The sequence below is a fragment of the Mastigoproctus giganteus genome, chromosome 13, assembly GCF_048544385.1.
Source record: "Mastigoproctus giganteus isolate SK-2022 chromosome 13, ASM4854438v1, whole genome shotgun sequence".
NCBI lineage: Eukaryota > Metazoa > Arthropoda > Arachnida > Uropygi > Thelyphonidae > Mastigoproctus > Mastigoproctus giganteus.
Genome location: NC_143587.1, coordinates 35,620,888 through 35,640,642, shown reverse-complemented (window position 1 = coordinate 35,640,642; position 19,755 = coordinate 35,620,888). Strand labels below are relative to the sequence as shown.

At 38.3% G+C, this 19,755-nt stretch overlaps 1 protein-coding gene across 1 annotated transcript; it reads right to left on the bottom strand.

Moving 5' to 3' along the window:
- Positions 1-4,283: 4,283 nt before the first annotated feature.
- Positions 4,284-18,088, bottom strand: LOC150075965 (trypsin-like). Its single transcript, XM_090387219.1, has 7 exons — positions 18,017-18,088; positions 13,444-13,468; positions 13,193-13,284; positions 10,255-10,352; positions 9,517-9,785; positions 6,317-6,453; positions 4,284-4,506 (listed from the first exon to the last, which is right to left on the bottom strand). Exons 1-7 carry the CDS (start codon positions 18,086-18,088, stop codon positions 4,303-4,305), a joined length of 897 nt encoding a protein of 298 aa, XP_090243345.1. The 3' UTR covers positions 4,284-4,302.
- Positions 18,089-19,755: the final 1,667 nt, after the last annotated feature.

The window sequence follows — 19,755 nt, the reverse complement described above, 5'->3', positions numbered from 1 at the left end:
CAGAGTTCATTATGGTCTTAGCATATTTAATACGTCGAGAGCTGAAAATGCAAGCTGTTGTAGCTACTTGATCTTTTCTTAACTTCATAATTGGTATGGAATTAGCTTTTCTGCTAGATTCATTGACATAATAGTTTTTTCTTCTAAACTGAAAATAGTGAATAACTGTTGAGATCTTCAATCTTCTATGAAGAATGTGTGCAGACCTGACTTTTGTGTATTCAAAGTAGTAATCTGTTTTGCTGGTGCTTGAAAAATTTGCATAGCATTTGTGAAGAGGCATATTATGTGCCATTCTTGTGCAGCTTTAGTTTAAAATTATTTTAAATAAAGAATTGGAAAGAGACTTTTTATAAAGCTACAAAATTGAACTTGGTGTCAGGTGATCAAAAGTTGAACATATCGGTACATTTAGTGAATGTTCTCAGAAACGTTTGCTAGAATTTGTAATAATTGGAACTGTTTGACTTCTTCAGGGTTGTACAACAACTGAGAAAAAAAAAAAATAATAATAATAATAAAAAAAAAAAAGAAAAAGAAAAAAAAAAGCATAAAAGCCCCTGATGGCTACTGCTGGATGTTAAAATGTATTAAATAAATTTGTACCAAAAGATTTAGTTGATTCTTATTTGTATCGAATCAGACAGTATTAGTACTAGTTAACAGCACAGGCATTGCAGACTTTACTGTATACATCACAACGATACTTGAATTTTAGAGAAACATGTTACTTTAATTTTGTTCCCACCGCATTAAGACCTTTTTGTTTTGAATATTAATCGGAGAAGTAAAGTCACCATTACATTTGATTGATCCAACTGGAATTTTATTTATAATTTTAGTTATGAACTACTACCTAGATTTCTTCTTGGTAGAAGATCATAACTTTTAAAATTACAATACAAGCTATAAAAAAGATTCAAAGGATTAATAAATGTGATTTATAATTATAAAATAATTTAATCTATGACATTTTTAGTGCAATTCAATGTTAGATTACTGCATAGTTGAATCTTAAAACAAACCAAAATGTTTACATTAGGAATCATTATTATAACATTTAATATGAAATACTTCACAAATTGATGGTGGGGGGGGAGTGTCACTTATTCAGAATTGTTACTTTGAATAAGTAACACTTTCCCATTAGAGAAATTAGAGAAATTTACTGTTACTTATTCTCAGTTTTGAGTACCATCACTCAGCACTATTTCAGAGCAATTTGGCCTCTTATCGGTGAGCAGATAGGCACTCAAAGGAATAAGAGCCAATGACCTAGTAATTGAATTCAATTATTGAATAAAATAGACATGTAATTAACTGAATTCTAAATTAAAATAGTTATGTCATTTGTATATGGATCACTGCTATTGATACTTTCAAGGTGCTACTTGAAATTAAGCAAAGTAACAAAATTTCAAGAAAAATAATTAAAACTAAGTAACAGGCAAGTACCAACTCAGGGCAACACAGCAGCATTTGCAATAAAGTGCAACTGCTTCTGAAAATGATGCTGGAAATTCTGTACTGCACCAGCCATGAGCAAACACTGACATGTTTTTATTTTTTGCAGTTTCATAGTCTTCAAAGCTTGTTTCCTTAATTGCTTTGCTGCAGCATAACAGTAGCAACTCACAAATATCACTTTTTGCAGTTAGCAGCTCTTATTTAGACGATTTTTTTTACCTTAATTGCTTGGTTATGGGTAACAGTCAGAATATTATTTGTTGCAGATATCATTTATTGTAATTGAGTGAGGGTTATAATTTGTTATAATCTTGCCCATAATGAGATAAATGCTTTTTCATGGCATTGCTAGACATGCAAATGAGAAATCCTATTCGATGCTTTAAAAATCAAATAAGAATAGTTCTGTCAACTTGTTGGTGTTACATAGGTATAAGAAATGCAGAATTATAATTTAGGGAGTACAATGTGTACAGAAAGGGAGGAGAGAGATCATGCTGTTAGTTAAGGAACAAAATCTAAGGAAGTGCATCCAGTTGACATGGATGGCAGTGCAGTGTTGAGTCAGTTTGGTGTGACATAAGCACTGGGAAAGCATGATTGTAGGAGTTTGTTATAGGCCTAATGACTGATGAGTACAACAAACAATTGTACAGAGAAATAGAGTGAGCTAGTAAATCAGGTTGTCTTATAATTGGGAATTTTAACTTCCCAGATAGAACTTGTGGGTTGTTTACTCACACACTAGCAAGACGATGTTTTCTATAGCAGCATGTTTGGGAGGCAACTAGAGGGAGTAATACTCTTGATCTGATTATCAGTAGTGATTCTTCATGCATTAAGAATCTGCAGATAAAGGAACCACTAGGTGGCAGTAATCACAGTGTATTGATGTGGGATTTACTCAAAGATGTAACTACCATCAGTGGTAAAGAGAAGGGTTTTTGCTTTCGTATACTGCTCAAGGTATTTCGTACAGGAAGTGTTCTACCAATCATATTGAGGTAAATTTCTCTTATTCTACAAATGTTGAAATCAACAGAATGTATTGAGCATTATAGCTCTGTTGTTTACTATGGAAGACTACTGTACAAGTTGGAGCAGTATGCCATTAAGGTCAAGTTGCTGCTGTGGATATAGGAATGGATGGGAGAAGACAGAGTGGTAATCAATGGACACTGCTCTTTGTGAACTAATGTTAGTGGCATCCACCAGGTGTATTAGGCACGTTTCCTGTATTTATCAATGATATTGACAAAGGTATATCAGGCTTAATGTCCAATTTTGCAGACAGTACGAAGGTTGGTAGTGTTATTAATTAATGATGGTAAGGATAGTATGCTACTGCAACATGATTGGAAAAGTTGAGCAGATGGGCTGAGAGGTGGAAACAGAAGTCTAACATTCATAAATGCAAAGTACATATGGGTAGCAGTAACCCTAGAGTAACATACCAACTGTGCAGTACTACACTCAGGGTAGAAGAGAATAAAAAAGGCCTGGGTGTAATTGTGCCGTCAAATATGAAGTTTTCTGAGCAGTGCAAGCAGGCTGCAAGAGTAGCTCGTGGGGTCTTGTCGATATGTAGGAATTTTGCTAGCAGGGATAAGGAGGTGATTATCCCCTTGTATAAGGCAAAGGTCAGGCTACACCTTGAGTACTGCATACAGGTCTGGAGGCCTCATTTTAGGAAAGATGTAGAGTTGGTGGAACGAGTAGAGAGAAGGGCAACAAGGTTAGTGAATGGAACAAAGGGTTGCTGTTCCCAAGAAAGGCTTAAGTTCTGCAAATTGCAGAGCCTAGAGTCTAGCACCTGTGAGGTGATCTGATTGAGGTGTATAAGGCCTTGAATGGTTTGAGCAAGCTCAATGCTGATGGAATTCTTCCTCTTGCTCTGATTACTCATTCAAGGGGACATAAATTCAAATTGAGGAAAGACGGTTATAGAATAATAGATCTGCAGAAATTTGCCTTTAGCCAGTAGGTGGTTGATTGCTGTAACAAACTTCCATCTGTCATTGTGGAAGTTGACAGCTTAAATAAATGCAGGGCTGATCTAGACAGCCGTTTGGAGTGAACAGATGGATGAAAAAGGAAGGTTTTTTTTTTGCTGATGCTATATAAGCTTGCTTTCTTGCATCATATGTCTCTACTGATGCTAATGCTAACTTTTCTGGTTTTGGTAAATTTCTAGGTTTCACAGTTATTTTGTAATTTTTCTAGTAAGATTTCTTTCTAATGTAAAAAAATTTCCATTTGAGGTGTTCCAAAATTATTTGCTCCATGCAAGGTTGAATAATGGGTTTGTTTTGACAACTATACTGTCTTGATCTCCCTCTCTGTGATGGACCTGGAGACAGAGCTGGTCCTTTGGGAGTTGGTTAGGTGCCAATGTACAGCACACTCAGTCCACCAGTTGAAATGGACCCCAAATCCCAAAAATTTGAGGCCTTTTCAATTTTAATATGTTAAATACTTAACTTTCATATATATTGGGCATAATGAATGGCTCAGAGTTTCAGAACTGTATCAGGCAGCTAAAAATAATTTCATTACTCTAAATTGTTATAATTTTGATTATTGCAACCAGTGCAAAACTAATTTAGTTATTACCGCAAAAAATCAATGAAAGTTAAGTATTTATTGCATTCAAATTGGCTATATAGTTGGGTATATTTGCAATAACTATTGCTAATTATTGCAAATTTAGTAATAATTGAAAAGTGATGTAACGTTCATTGACCAATATAATTCATTTTATAATAGTGCAGCTGGAATAACTTTTTTCAAAAGCATGACCAGTAAGTTTAATTTATTGCCTTAGTAACTCAGTAATTAACTAGACAATTCTGTTATAGATGCTGTGCATGGTTGGCAACTTGCACTTTTGGTAATTTCATATAACACGTTGGAATATTGTCCAATGTTTGTGTAGATACCAGGTATACCAGGCAAGGCACATTTTACTCCTGCAGAAACCACACCTACAACTATATATTCATTGTCTTCTTGGATGTAAAGACCACCTCCAGAATCTCCCTACAAAAACAATACAAAGATTATTGTTGGATTATTGATATTAATACAGAATTATTTGCTGCATATATTGCAAACATATAATTTATTGACAAAAGCATCTCTATTCATGTATGTAGAGCAACAGAATACAGTTCGGTTGAGCTTAGCAACTTCCATTGGGAGTCAGTGGCATATTAGCACATGAATTATACCATTGCAGCAAAACTGCAACACTGCTGACCTAAGCTAATGTAGTCACCAAATTGTTAGGTTTTATGTGTTAAGCAACTAAGGCTGTGAGGTGTCTATATGTATGTTTAATCTGTTATTTAGTCATTCAAGTTAACTGACTGACAAACCAAAATTTCCAAAAGAAATTATGCAAACGTCACCTAAAAAAGACTAGCTCAGCCGTGTGAAAAAGGCTTATAAAAAAGTTTTTCATGTCATTGAGAGGATTCATACTCAGCCCTTATCTGCTCAATGTGGGAGGACCATGATTATCTCCACTTTACCGTCCATAAGGCCTTCACCAAATGGAAATATACTGTTATAGCCGGAAAATGTTCAGGTAGGCTGCAGAAATTGAAAAGGGACTGGAAGGCACTCAGAAAAGTAGTGCATAGATTCCATCAGTCTTCATTGAATATTATCAATCAATTCAGGGAAACTGCAGAAACTGGATAGTATGTAAGGAGCTGTGTGACATTAAATTTTGCAGAAGAGCTGCAGAATAAACCAAACATCATAATTCAATGCACATAGTTGAATTTTCTGTTGCACTGCCCATCACCATGTTCAAGGAACACTCCATCACTGTTGGGTTGTTTTTTGTGATTTTGGCTTCCAAATTGGCCAATGCTGGAACGATGAATGTCATGGTACATTGTCAATCTGGACGTTTCTGCTATTCCTAGCAGCCATTGTGGGTAGCAGTTGGTAGAATCGCTGTCCTCCCACACCGGGAGGAAAGACCTAAGTTCCTTGCCATCGGTGACATGGAATTTTTATGGGCCTTTTTCACAATGTGGCTGAGTTAATTAGTCTCAGGAGAGGGTAGCATGGTTTTTTTTTTCCTCCCAGAAACTTTTCATAAAGGAAACAGAAAATCGACCTCAGAACACAAGAAATTTACAGACAATATACATGGAGCAATAGGTCTTAGTTGTCAATGCTCCTAAAAACCCTATTACAACAACAACAGCATCTTCCTAGCAGCAGTATGAAGGTAGCCCCTTTTTTTCTGTTTCATGATGATGTACCATGTCAAACTGTATAGCCTGTAGTGACTTGTTCAAGGAATGGATTTAGAAAGTGCTTCATTGGCCTTCCTGAAGTCCTGACTTTAATTACATTTGGGATAAATTGGAATATTGGCAGGACAACTAGCCCAAAATCAGTAACTGAACTGACTGCTAAGTTGGAGAAATGGAGCAGAATACCATCTTTCTGTTATCAACAATAGGTTTGGAATGCACAGACAAGTGTGCAAAAGCACCCCTGTCTTGTAGCCATGAAGGATGTTGTGTACTTTGTGTATGCAATAAATGGTCCTATACATAAATAACAGTACATCGAATACATAATTAAGACCAAAGTTGAAATGATGTGTTATTAAATGCACAATCAAAAGGTCCTTTGAAACATCAGGAGTTCATTTATTTTTGTCAGAATAGGATACATTGACCCACATCGAAATAGGATTGACAACTTAGTTTTCTGCTTTTATAAAACCAAATCGAAGAATATATAATTGTCACAATAGTGATTGTTAAGTAAATGGTAGCTTCAGAATGAATTTAAATCAATAAGTTTATTGTAAAATTCTTACCGTGCAGGCGTCCTTCCCTCCTATTGCACCAGCACATATCATGCTCCGAGTTATTGAATTATTCATTTTCATCTGGCAGGTCTCTCGGCTTATTATTGGCACTTTAACCTCCTGCAGTACATTAGCTGAATGGCCATCTGCAATATTAATATAAGATATTTTTATACTTTTATATCAATATTTTTGGATAGCTTTGTCATCTGGTGAATTGTATTCTGGATCATTCTAGGAGATTAGGTTCAAGCTTTTAGTATATTAATGTTTGTTTTTGCTAAATTATTATTATTATTGTTATTATTGCTCTTATATTATATCTCCCTTATTGGAGGTTCCACCTCGTGACGTGTATTGCTACCAAGTACACGTGGTGGTTGTTATGTCTGATGTTACTGTTGGTCCAGGAACTCTCTGACTATCCTACAGGTGTTCGCTGGGAGACCTATTGCTGCCAGGCTGTTATGTAGGGTCTTTGGCATCATACCTATGGTTGACACAATGAACGAGATGGTCGTTAATTGTTGCATATGCCACATCTCTTTGATTCCTTGTCTTAGGTTTGAGTACTTCCTAATTTTCTCCCCATGGGTTTTCTGCCGGTTGCCAGTGTTGGCTACCACTATGTCAATCAGATAGATAGCCTTTTCCCTCTTGTCCACAACTGTTATGTCCGGCCTGTTGTGTGGGATTGTCCTATCTGTTATTATGGTGCGGTCCCAGTACAACTTGTGGGTTGGGATCTCTAGTACTGCCTGGGGTTCGTACTTGTAGTATGGTACACTTTCTACGATCAACTGGTATTTCCTTGTTAGCTTCTGATGTTTTATCCTGGCTACCTGGTCATGTCGATGAGTGTACTCAGTCTGGGTGATCACCTTGCATCCTGCGATGATGTGTTGGATTGTTTCTGAGGCCAGGTGGCATCGTCGACATGTGTCATCGAACACTCCGGGATCCTTTGCGATGTATTTTCTATAGTACCTGGTGTTAATTACCTGGTCTTGGATGGAGAGCATGAATCCTTCAGTCTCGGGGAAGAGCGTCCCGCTCGTGAGCCATGCATTGGAAGTAATTTTATCTATGTGATCTTGATGAAGATCATTGTAGTGTCTGCCATGGAATCTTCTCTGCTCATCTTTTTAGCTTCGTTTGTGCCTCCTGGTTGGAGGGGGGACTCCTTGTTTAGGTTGAGTGGAGTATACCGTTGTCTATCTTCCTTATGGCCTGCTGGAGTGCTGCTGTGTTTTTCTGGACGCAATCCTTCAGGTTAACTATCGCTGTCTTCTATTGCTCAATGAGGTCTATCAGGCCCCTTCCTCCTCCTTTCCGGGCAATTGTTAGTCTCTCCACCGCAGATTTCGGGTGGTGTTGGCGACTCTTGGTCATCGTTGTCCTTTTCTTTCTAATGATATCCTCGAGCTCGGTGTTAGTCCAATCTATGACTCCGAAGGAGTATGTTAGCACTGGGACTGCATAGGTGTCTATGGCTTTAACTGTGTTCCCTCTGTTCAGCTTTCCGTGAAATGGTACGTTTATAGAAAAGGGAGGGTTTTATAATAATGATTTAGATATGCCGTATTAGTAAATTATAAATTCGGTTATCCTAAGTCTTTAATTCCATTCGATGCCTGTGATAAATCAGCGCCTGCGACTGAGGCCATATTGGTCATATTCCTAGTTATGCCTCTGATTGGTAATTGCTGAAATAAGTTACCTCCGTGGTTGGTTGAAGCTAACAGCTAGTCAAGTTTCATACACTGTGCTGCCACTTTATTAGGTACACTCCTGCTGTGCACACAAATGGTTTGTCCCACAACGTTGCAAGTCACATAACCACAGTTGTGGATATAAATGCAGCAGAACAAACTTTCTAGTCAGTTAAGCGTACAAACCGTAGCAAGAGCTGGGAAAAGGAGTGATCTAACGGACTTCGAACGTGGCATGGTAGTGGGTGCAAGACGTGCTGGACAAAGCATCTCTGAAACGGCAGTTCTCCTGAATTTTTCAAGCACCACAGTTTCAAGGGTGTATCGAGAATGGTGCAACGAACAGAAAACATCCTCTCAACGGCACTCCTGTGGAAGAAAATCGCTTGTTGATGAGAGAGGTCAGAGGAGGATGGCTAGAATTGTACAAGAAAACAGACGGGCCACAATATTGCACATCAGAATGCAACTTTGGTGCTCAGAACAAAATATCGCAACGGACCACTAGTTGCACTTTGTCGCGAGTGGGCTACAACAGCCGACGGCTACATCGCGTACCTTTGTTATCAATGAAGAACAAGAGAGCACGCCTCCTGTGGGCACAGCAACACCAGCACTGGACTATCGAGGATTGGAAAACAGTTGCTTGGTCTGACGAGTCGAAGTTCCTGGTGCATCATGTTGATGGAAGGCTCAGAATTTGGCGAAAACAACATGAATCCATGTACCCGTCATGTCTGAAAACTACTGTGCAAGGTGGTGGGGACAGTGTTATGGTTTGGGGAATGTTTTCTTGGTACACGTTGGGTCCACTGATACCCATAGATTCACGTCTGAACGCCACATCGTACCTAAACATCGTTGCTGACCAATTGCATCCGTTCCTGTTGACAGTTTATCCTGTCAGATGGTTACTTCCAGCAGGATAATGCGCCGATGCACAAAGCACGAATCATTATGGAATGGTTCCAGGAACATGACAATGACTTTTCGTTGCTGCAGTGGCCCGCTTAGTCCATGGATCTCAATCACATTGAAAATCTTTGGGATGAGTTGGAAAGGGCTGTTCGCTGCAGGCCTACACCTCCGTCGCATCTCAAGGAACTGCGTGACACACTCATGTCTGCATGGTACTCCATTCCTGCACAACGTTTTCAGCATCTTGTTCAATCCATGCCTAGACGAATTCAGGCTGCTTTGAAGGCTAAAGGAGGCTCAACACGCTACTAGGTAGGTGTACCTAATAAAATGGCAGCACAGTGTATGTCATCCCTGCTACTTGATCTTCCACCTAAGGCAGGTTTTGGTTCCTTGGAACCTATTCCACAACCTGCTGATGTTCTTGGCCTGTATTTGTTGGAGAACTAAAATATTAACATTTTAATCAGAAAAAATATAGAAAATAAAATATATATTAATTTCTATACCTTGGTCAAGTTAATTATTTAATTTTGATAAAGATTGCATTGATTTTTATAAATATATGCATTCACTTACTGTATTTGAGTCTTCCCCAACCAGTAACTGTTGCTATAGTTCCTGCCACAATAGACACATTTTGTGGTGGTAAACAAACCGTTCGAATACTATTTCCTAGAGGTACTTTGCCATCCAACTCGAGGACTGCGATGTCATTATCCTTTGTAATATTACAATACCTTCTGTGTATAAACGCTCTCGCTATGCTGCTGATGTAATTACGAGTATCCATTTCGGAAAATATGTCATAGTCACCAACATTGATAATTAATTCTTCCACAGGATGCCTGAAATATAAATATAATGCTGCTTCTAATTTTCTGACTGCAAAGGTATGTAAACGTGATCTTTGTTTATATTTGCTTACAACTAATTAAAATTAAAATAAAATAAAAATTAACTTAAGGTTTCAGTGGCCCTTTGATCTACAAAATTTAATGTTCATTCTTTGTTCCATCACTTCACACAATGACAACTCCTTGAACGACTTACGATACGAACTTGTAGATGGAAGCAGTCACGATGGAAACAGTCTAATGCTAAAGCAGCATGGTTCTGCAACTATCTTTCCTCAATTTGAATGTTATACCCCCTCAAGTGCGCCATCTAAGCAAGAGGAATCTAATAGACATAGTCCTGAAACTAATTTTACTAAATATCCATTTCAGAGCAGGAGAAGGCTGCAAAGAGCATCTCGAATTTGCATCTGAAGATTAGCATAACTTTGACAAAACAAATATCATTGTAAATGCTTACTTATCAACACAATGAGCTGCTGTTACCACATGTTTGTCTGTAATGAGAATCCCACCGCAGTATGGCACGAGTGGTAATTTTTCCAGGACGAGAGCCACCTATTGAGTAAAATAAAAATATGAAACACTTGTATTTTGAAAGGTATTTTGCACAGTATGTTATAATAATAAATTCTACATCTGCTTGGTTAAGTATGTACAAAAATCAGCACCATTTTAGTATTAGGGACTGTAGGGGTCCTTATCACGTTTACATCATGTGCAACTGATTTGGTTGGGTAGATTTCGTTAGTTAGTTCGTGACAAAATAACTTCTTTATAAGTCAACTCGTAGCAATCTAATCTAATCAAGAAGCGTGTGATACGCACTGCTGCTCCTTCCCACCTGGCTACGGAGGCGCCTGCTCAGTGGGATAGCCACATCTCCAGTACTCAGGATGGAAAGTCAACGTTGTTTGGGTGGCGAGCCGTTGGACGACTTGAAGCCGGGTAGTCGCAAGTGGAGGTGGCACGTTGGCTTAATGTGTCGTCTCGGTACTATGGAAGCAGTTTCAGGAGAGAGGAACCGTTACAAGAAGAGCAGCTGGTCAAGGTCGCATGAGGGCTACGCAACCAGAACTGATTGCTCTCTGACTCTATCAGCAAGACGGAACACTGCAATGTCCTGTCATTAACTGTCTTTTGAGGTTGCTGCGGCCACAGTGAAAACATTTCCAACCGGACTGCGTTAAGAAGGCTCAATTCAAGTGGACTCTAACCGGACTGCGTTAAGAAGGCTCAATTCAAGTGGATTCTATCCAAGGAAGTCAGGGTTTGTATCCCATTAATCCCAAAAACACTATAGACCTCGTCGAAACTGGTGCGATGAACATGTGACTAAGAGCACTGACAAGTAGGGTACAATTCTGTTCTCTGATGAGTCCCGTTTTAGCCAACAAACACATTCTAGACGTTATTTCATATGGAGATAAGGAATGTGATATCATCCCTCCAACATCAGAGGAAGGGATACCGCGGAGGCGGTGTTCTCGTGTGGGGCGGAATAATAATCAACGGCCGCACTCCTCTTCATGCCATTGATAGCGGTACCGTAACAGGTGCGACTTTTTAGGGATGCGGTTGGCCCAGATTTTCTTTTCATGCACGACAGCGCCACTGTATAAAGAGCTGAAAGAGTGAAACTGAAGATATCCAACGGCTGCTTCTGCCAGCACAATCATCAAGACTTAAATCTGATCGAATGTGTGGGATCCTTGGACATCGCATTGCACGCCGACAGCCAACTGCTCGGTCACTTTTGAGCTAAAGTCTGCGCTGATGGAAGAATGGGATTTGTTACCACAGAATCTTCTAGACACCTGTATATCAAGAATGGTTTGTCACTGTCAGGCCTGTTTAGCCCGTTGGAGAGGATCATACACCTTATTGATGCCATGTGACCATATTTTCGAGCATCTTGTATCGACTTATGTAATGTGATCGTTTTGATAATTCTTATATAATCTACATAAATGTCGTTTATACCTGTCCGAAGTTTCTCGCTGTCTCCACATTTCATCGTTATTCTATGGTACATCACCATACCAAATTTTGTCTTCTTTCATCGCAAGCTGCACGAGTTGCACCACGTTTTATATGTGTTCTGTTAATTTTGTCGAGCAATGTATTAAGCGTATAGAAAGATGCCTCTGATAATGTTGTTCCATTCATGTTCAAAATCGTTCTTCAGATCCACCTGATTCGTTGGTTGCTAAAGCTTTTCTCGGATTTATGCTAGATGATCTCAAAAATTATTGATGTATTCATATCTAACGTCTGTGCGAACCATAGCAGTATCAAAAATGTGAATCATGATTTAGTTGGCCACGTTACGTGTTTCCAGTGGCCCACCAATCACTGTAAAAGACTCGTTTGTTTCAGTGTTACAAAAATACTTGTCTACACCTTGCCATACAACTGTATTAAAAAATAAAAGGGGGGAGGAGGAAGTGATATTTGGGCCCCACACGGAAAATTACCTCATCAAGTGTTCTCTTGTCGGATTTGCTGCACGAAAAACCCGAGTTTTAGGGTTGGGAAAGCCTTACTATCCTCGCCTGAGACCGAATAACTCAGCCACGTTATGAAAAGAGTCCATCAAAGTTCTTCGCGTCGTTGACAGGATTCGAACTGAAGCATTTGCCACTCAATGTGGGGAAGATTGTGATTATATCCATGCTATCTGCAAAGACCCGTACAACTGTGTAGAAACGTAGTCTTGAGTGCTGTGTTCGTGCAAATAGGTATAGGGCAGGTCAGGCATCTGTGGAGCATCTTCTTCTTCTTCTTCTAAGCGGATTTGTTCTTCTCATTGTTGGTTTTGCCCCACAGTAACCACCGATTGAAGACCCCCCCCTATCCACTTTCTTCGTCGATACATGGTTGGACTCTGCTACGGTAACAATGCTCCCACTGTGCTCGAACTTGTTACCATGTCTCTTGTAAGATTGCTGATGGTGCCTGCCTTTCTCTTGGTATTTCCTGCCCGTGACCAAAGTGTCACGAGCTATTTCATTTACCTACAGCGAGAGGTAAATGAACTGCATATAAGAACTGCATTCAAATCACTTTTGCGCTGCCAAGAGAATGTTCAATAATAAACGTCCAACCAGGCTTGTACCATTTGGTAATGGATACCCTTCATCGCATTGAATAATGAGGTAGCACATCTTGTTTCAGTTTTAATTTAAATATGGTTCAATAAAATTTTGTTGTATTGCATGTTTGGGTCGCATTTTAATGGATGACCTTATATAATCAGCAATATATTTAATAGAAGCAATAATTGTATTTATTTCAAGAACTTTACATTCTTAGCATTGTTAGTTAGAGAGACTTAACTAAGATTTAACATTTTTTGTTAAAAATTAAGAAAGATCAAATTAAATTGAATTACTAGCCGAAAAAGTAAATGAATATTTATCTGCATCAAAGCCTCCAACAATCCTTCGGACCTTCTTCTTTTCTAAGGCACCAAATGGACAAACGGGTCCTGAAATTCAAAGAAGACGAACACGGGTTACACTTAATTGAATGCCAGTTAAAAACATACTTTTTTTGGAGTATGTATAAAAAGCTTAAAATATTTTTTGCTGCTTTAAAATATGAAAATATTTAACACGAAAATACGTTCAAGAAATTTAGGACTTACTTTTATCATCACTTCTCTCAGTTATCTGAAAAACCAAATGAAAGAAAGAAAATGAAATAACAAAAAAAGGAAAAAAATAAATTCATTTTACTACTGTGTGTCAGTTGGAAACAGTAAGATGGATTTTTACACATGGTATTCCACTTCAAAAAGAAATTATTTTTGGATAAGTGCGTGATTGATTTACAAAGGATATATGAGTTCGATAAATGTATTCCTCTTATTTTATTTATTTTTTTTATGAGAACCTCAAGCACCATCCTTAGTACCGTCCATGGGTTGAAGGTTGAGAAGATGAAAGGAGATATTTGTTGACATTACACTTGAATCTCTAGAGATTATAATTTTCTAGAACTACGTATGAAGGGGGGTTGGTTGATGGTTGTTTCAGAAAAGGGTAGGTGAAGAAATAAATGAGAAAGAAGAAAAGTTGGTGAGTGTGAAGATGGACAGTAAAAGGATGTTAACTGGTTGCTGCATGTATTCGGACGGCTTTGGAAGAGAGAGCTGAAATTATAAAAGACAATTCAGAAAAATAGTGACCATGGAAGTATCTGTAGAAAATGCATGCAGCAGAAACAGAACGTCTACGATAGGGTGGAATTGAGATTAGTACACAGTGAACAGCTGTTTGAAGAAAAGTAACAAGAAGCGCGAAACAGAAAACCCAGCTTTTTAGCTGAATCGGGAGCTGTGATGTGCTTATGCCAAGAGAGATTAGAAGTCACAGTAATCTGCAATAGAGATATAATCTTGTCTAGAAATTAGAATGTCATCGAAGATAAGCATAGGAGCAGAATCCTTTTTGTGAGATATAAGACAGGACTGAGTTTTAGAAAGACTGAAATTAACTAAGTTATCTTTACGCCACTGGAGATCAATATTTAAGGAATTAGTAGTTGGCAATTGAAAAGTTGACACTGTTTGTGCAGGGCAAGGTTTCTCGAACTGGAAGGTGGAATGCAATGTGCTATCATCAGCAAAACTATGGATAGTATTTCCGGTCTGTGGAAGAAGGTCATTAATATACAAGAGGAAAAGAGAGGGAGAAAGAACAAAATCTTGGGGGACACCGGCATTAGTGGAGAAGTTAGAAGACAGAGAGCCATCTACCATCACCCTCAGTGAGCGATCAGAGAGAGAGAAAACTGGATAACCAATTACTAAAAACAGTTGGCAAACCATAAGTTGCAAGCTTGTTTAGAAGACCTTCATGCCAAACACGATCAAAAGCTTTTGAAGTGTCAAGAGCAACTGCTTGAGTTTCACAAACTTTTCCATTGAATTTGTCCAAAGATGGGAACATAAGCCGGAATATCACCAGTAGATCGAGACTAACTGAATCCATACTGGCGATCGTTGATCAGATGGAAGGTTTCTAGATAGCTTAAGAGTTGGTGGTTAATAGATTTCTCTATTAATTTAGAAGGAATAGAAGTAATTGCAATGGGACGATAAATCCATGGGAGGGATTTGTCACCCTTTTTAGGAATTGACTGGATATGAGAAAATTTTCTCATTATTCGGAAAGGCGACAAAGAACAGGAGTAAGCTCAGGAGCACAGGTTTTGAGAACAAGTGGAGAAATACCATTAGGATCTGGAGTTTTTTTAGCATCAAGATTGTTCAAAATCATTCTCGCGTCCTTTTGACAGAAAACCACAGTAGGCATTGAATGGAGTGTACTGGGAATGGTGGGAAGTGATTTACCAAGATCATCAATACAGGAATTGGAATAAAAGTAGAATGCTAGCAAGGCAGCTTTATCTTTGGCTGAAGTGGCCATATAACCATTTGGTTTTGACAGAGGCACGAATAGAGGTGAGCAAAAGCGGGCCAATAGCTTTGACAAGAGATCACAATGCCCGACTGCCATTTGGACAAGAAGTAAGTTTTCTACTCTTAGCCTGTTCTAAATTTAGTTTGGACTGATTAATAACTGCTTTACAATTGTTCAGCACTTTGGTGTAAGCAGAAAATGAAACTAGAGATTTGGAAACAAGCCAATTACGATATGCAACATTCTTCTCTTGAACAACCTTAGCACATTTGTTGGAAAACCAAGGTTTAGATAAAGGACGAGATTTTAAAGTGGATTGTGGAATAAAGGATTTGATCCCAGAAGAATAATTTAACTGACACGATCTGAGCAAAAGTTGACATTAAAAGATTTTAAACAGTAATACGACCAAGGAAAAGAAGAAAAGAAATTAACAGATCATCCCATTTTGCATTCTTATAACGCCAAACAACACGAGGTTGAGAATGGCCAGAGTAAGGTTCCATTGGAGAAGCGACCATCACCAAGAGGAAATATTGAGGAAATTATTCACCTCGACCGTGTACTTAGAATGGTTGATTGTGAGAAAAAGATCAAGAGTATTGGCTGCGGGGTTAGGATTGTCTGGTATTCTGCTAATAAACAATCTGTGCGAGGTCAACGGTAATTGCAAAAGCCTTGGCATCACTAACAGCTGTATCTGCGGCTAGAAAACGGAAGCCAGCTTGAGTTGTGAACATTAAAATCATCATGGAATTTTACCTCATTTTTAGGAAAGTTTGATTGGAGTAAAGTCAAGTTTCAAAGAGAGAAAGAGTTGCATGTGATTGGTGGATTTGGGAGAACGACAGAGGCTATAGATGTATTTGACAGAATGTAGTAGAGTGAATTTAAGCCAAAAAAAAATCGAAAAGAGGAGATTCCAAATTATTAAGTCTCTGACAGCGAATATTAGAGCGGACAAAGCACAAGTAGTACATTTGAAGCGAAAGGAATCATTCTGCGAATAATAATTTGGACAACTGAGATGGGCAGTGAATCAGCAGATAATTGGGATTCTCTCAGAAAGAGTACATGGGGTTTGGCGGACTGCAAGTGGAAATGTCCTCGACAATGCCCCCCCCGCATTACACACTACACGAACTCCCTCCAGTCACTGTCTGGCGGAGTAGAGGCAACAAGATTATTTACTAGCTGATCCGGAAGCCTCCTAGAGAGTTACCAATAGGTTCTGTCAGGTGGACTATCTAGCGGCCGGCCTGGGAACACTGTTGTAGAGCTGTATCCTCGAAATGTAAAGAAGTTCGGATTTCTCCAGAATATCCATCATAAACTCAAAAGACATCAATCATATGAAACCCCCCCCCCCATCTCTTCCATCAAGCATGATGGAAGAGATGGGGGGAGGGGGTTTCTGGAGCTTTGCTCTAGGCTACTAAACATAGGTTCTGCCACTTCAAGATTCCAATAAGCAAAATGGTGGTATTGCACCGGTTGATGAGAGTCATTTACCAGCTACTATTGCCTTGTAACACAGAGGGGGCGACGTTCCTCTGTGTGGTGTGGGCGTCAAACCTCGACTTCTGCTTCTCACGTGGATGGTCACCTCCAGTATGCTAGGTGCATTTTTATTTTATGACTTGTACAAGGGGGTTATACCCATGTGCAGGGGGGGTTAGTCACACCATTCTAAAGGTGCAAGCAGAGGATTTTACAGTCACAGATCGACCGGATAAACGAAAAAATATTCTTTGAACCGCATTCCTAGATTAGAACAGGTCAGTTTGTTCAGATTAGGTGCGAATAATCCAATACGTGTCGTTTTAGAAAGCAAGAAAGAAAAAACGAACTATGTTCCAAGACTCTGCAAAAGTATTGGAGATAAATGAATATCTCCAATACCTCAACACAAAGATAGGCAAATTAATGATCTACAGATAAACAAGATTTAATGTTAAGTATAAATGGAACGGGTAAATCAAGGGGTGGATGAATGTTTACATGAGTTTATTATTATTAATGAATTATCTGATTGAAATAAAAAAGTGTCGTACTTTTTTTTTAAATAAGTAGTGACTAACCTAGAAAAATGTAGGAACCCTAAACCTTTCCGACTGAATTACAAATCAGATTTTTCCTTGTAATAATTTCTAATATGAAAAGGAAAACAAATGAGTGGCACCATGTTGAGGCAATTTGAAGAAAGCCTTTTGGGAAAACACATTGCACAGAAATTAAGAAAGAATAATCTTCTCGCTTTGAGAAAATCATTTTGGAAGGAGACCTTAAGTGACGAAGACCGACATCGTCCATGAACTCTGGGATTATAGGTGCTGTCACGCTAAAGCGTGATTTCGGATAATCCCCAAACCAGCAATCTGTTGGAGTGACGTCAGAAAAGAGCAGATCATTGATATGACCAAGGTCTTTTCCACGAAAGTTATGCAAGTATCATAGAACGCACGTTTGCTGTAGAGAATTTGGTTGTTGAATTACAAGAAAAAATTTTAAAATATTTCTGTTGTTTCGTTTCTTCAGTCTGTTCTAGAACATCAAGGACGTTTGTCAATACCGTAATTTAGTTCTCGTGGGTCGATAAAACTGGACGAACTTTGGTATTTGTAATCATTTAAATACTAAACATTACTAACTATCAATGTATAATTATTTAAAGACAACATTCTAATGAATCCTGATAAGTTAACATCAACGTTCTAACTTTGATTTGGAGAAATCTTCACTAAAAGCGGAAATGTTGGTTTTCGGTTTGAAGAAATTACAAATACGACTCACCTGCAGACCATCTCCACCCAACAGTTGTAGTAACAAACAAATAAAATTCAACTGGATTAAAGAATAACCCATGGTCAAAATAATTATTCAAATCGCTCGGGTTTCATTGTTCTTCGGATTAATTTTTTAAGGCGAAAGGGGAGATCGAGACAATGTGTGTACCATTGTACCATGTGATTTACGTGATGCTTCACTAGACACACCCTACCACCTGTGGAAAGACGTCAAGCAGAGCAACTGGGCCTTTGACTAAACATATGTTCCATCAACGCACACCACACTCTTTCATCAATAAACTCGCGCACCCACCTGATTCTGCCTACGAGTAACTTTGCTACTGCAGACAGAGAAATAAAAGAGCATAAAATAATTGAGTTATTTAAATGGAATAATTAAGCTTAACTATTTCATAAATAAGCTGCCATTGAGAGTTCTTAAAATCTTTGAGAAAAGTTTCCAACCACTCCTAATTTTTTTACAGCGAGTTTAATGAGGAAATTGGATGTAGATAAAACCAAGTTCAAAAACAGTTCTACGTCATCCAACTTTTTGTGACGTCTTTCTCAACCTAACGGGTGCTTCGTAGCAATGAAGCCTTATCTGAACACCTGGATCTCGCCAAGTTCTTCCGGAAGATCCACTTACTTAAATTAGTGTCTCCTTGCGAAACCTTTCCATTCAATGAACAGTATATTATTGTGTACTGGCATTTCGGTCATTTTATTTTGTGTTGGATATATCAATATATTTTTAGTGCAGCTTGAAGAAGGATTGTGGAATACCTATCCGAAACGTCTCTTTGACATTGCGCTTCATTCCTGGTGTGAACAAATCGTTTTAACAAATCGTTTTAATGGAACTCTAAGACCTAAATAAATCAAATTGAATTAATTAAGAGATGTGGAAATTGAAAACTGCAATCAGACCAATAAATTCAGACAGCAAATCAAGTCGAAAAGCCTAAAAACACGGAAATGGAGGAAGTATCAGAATAAGACACGAATAACTCATAGTCAGGTCTTCACCTTTCTTTTCCTCCTTATCTTTCGTCAGCTGTCAACAATCATGAGTTCTATTAAGGTAGAAACTACCGTACATCCACGTTGACATTGTAACGAGGTTTTATTATCCTTGGCCTTAATATTTTCCCAAAGCAGCCTGTTATTTGCTTTGCACATTCAACAAGGTCTTGGCTAACTACATTTGGAAGGACAAATCTTACAGTATACCCTTATCACGAGCGAGGGTGATAGGAAAGCTAGGCAAGAAAGGTGAAAGGGTCAATTACATAATTTTGATATTTACGTAATCTCTCTGAAAGTTCAGGGTGCATCTTTCCTTAATTATAATTTTTTCTCCGAAAGAGAGAAATGGCGATGTTCGTTGTATGTGGGGGGTGGGGGTGGTGCAATTACGTCGGTTACCTTACGCTTCCGTACTCCAACCTCTAAAAGGATCGAAAAACAAATTATACTATACAGTAGAAAGCGTAATGAAGAAAAGGAAACAATTTAGCCAAAGTAGAAAAATTTGGAAGAGATAAGACTTAGAAAAATAAAAAATTATAAAAGATATGATTTAGAAAAATTAGAAATGATAATATAGGAATTGTTTGAGAAAAATTCTAAAAAATAGGGGGAAAGATTTGATTTAGAAACAGTGGGGAAAAATTAGACAAGACTTGATTTAGAAAAAAATAGGGAAAATGAGAAAAGATATTTAGACAAAAAATACGAGAA

Bases quoted from the DNA above. Each gene is read 5' to 3' on its own strand.
- LOC150075965 (XM_090387219.1), bottom strand. From the start codon at position 18,088: ATGGGTTATTCTTTAATCCAGTTGAATTTTATTTGTTTGTTACTACAA. The intron at 13,469-18,016 runs GTGAGTCGTATT...TTGGTTTTTCAG, and splicing joins TGGGTGGAGATGGTCTGCAG to ATAACTGAGAGAAGTGATGA. The intron at 6,454-9,516 runs GTAAGTGAATGC...TTAATATTGCAG, and splicing joins TTGGGGAAGACTCAAATACA to ATGGCCATTCAGCTAATGTA.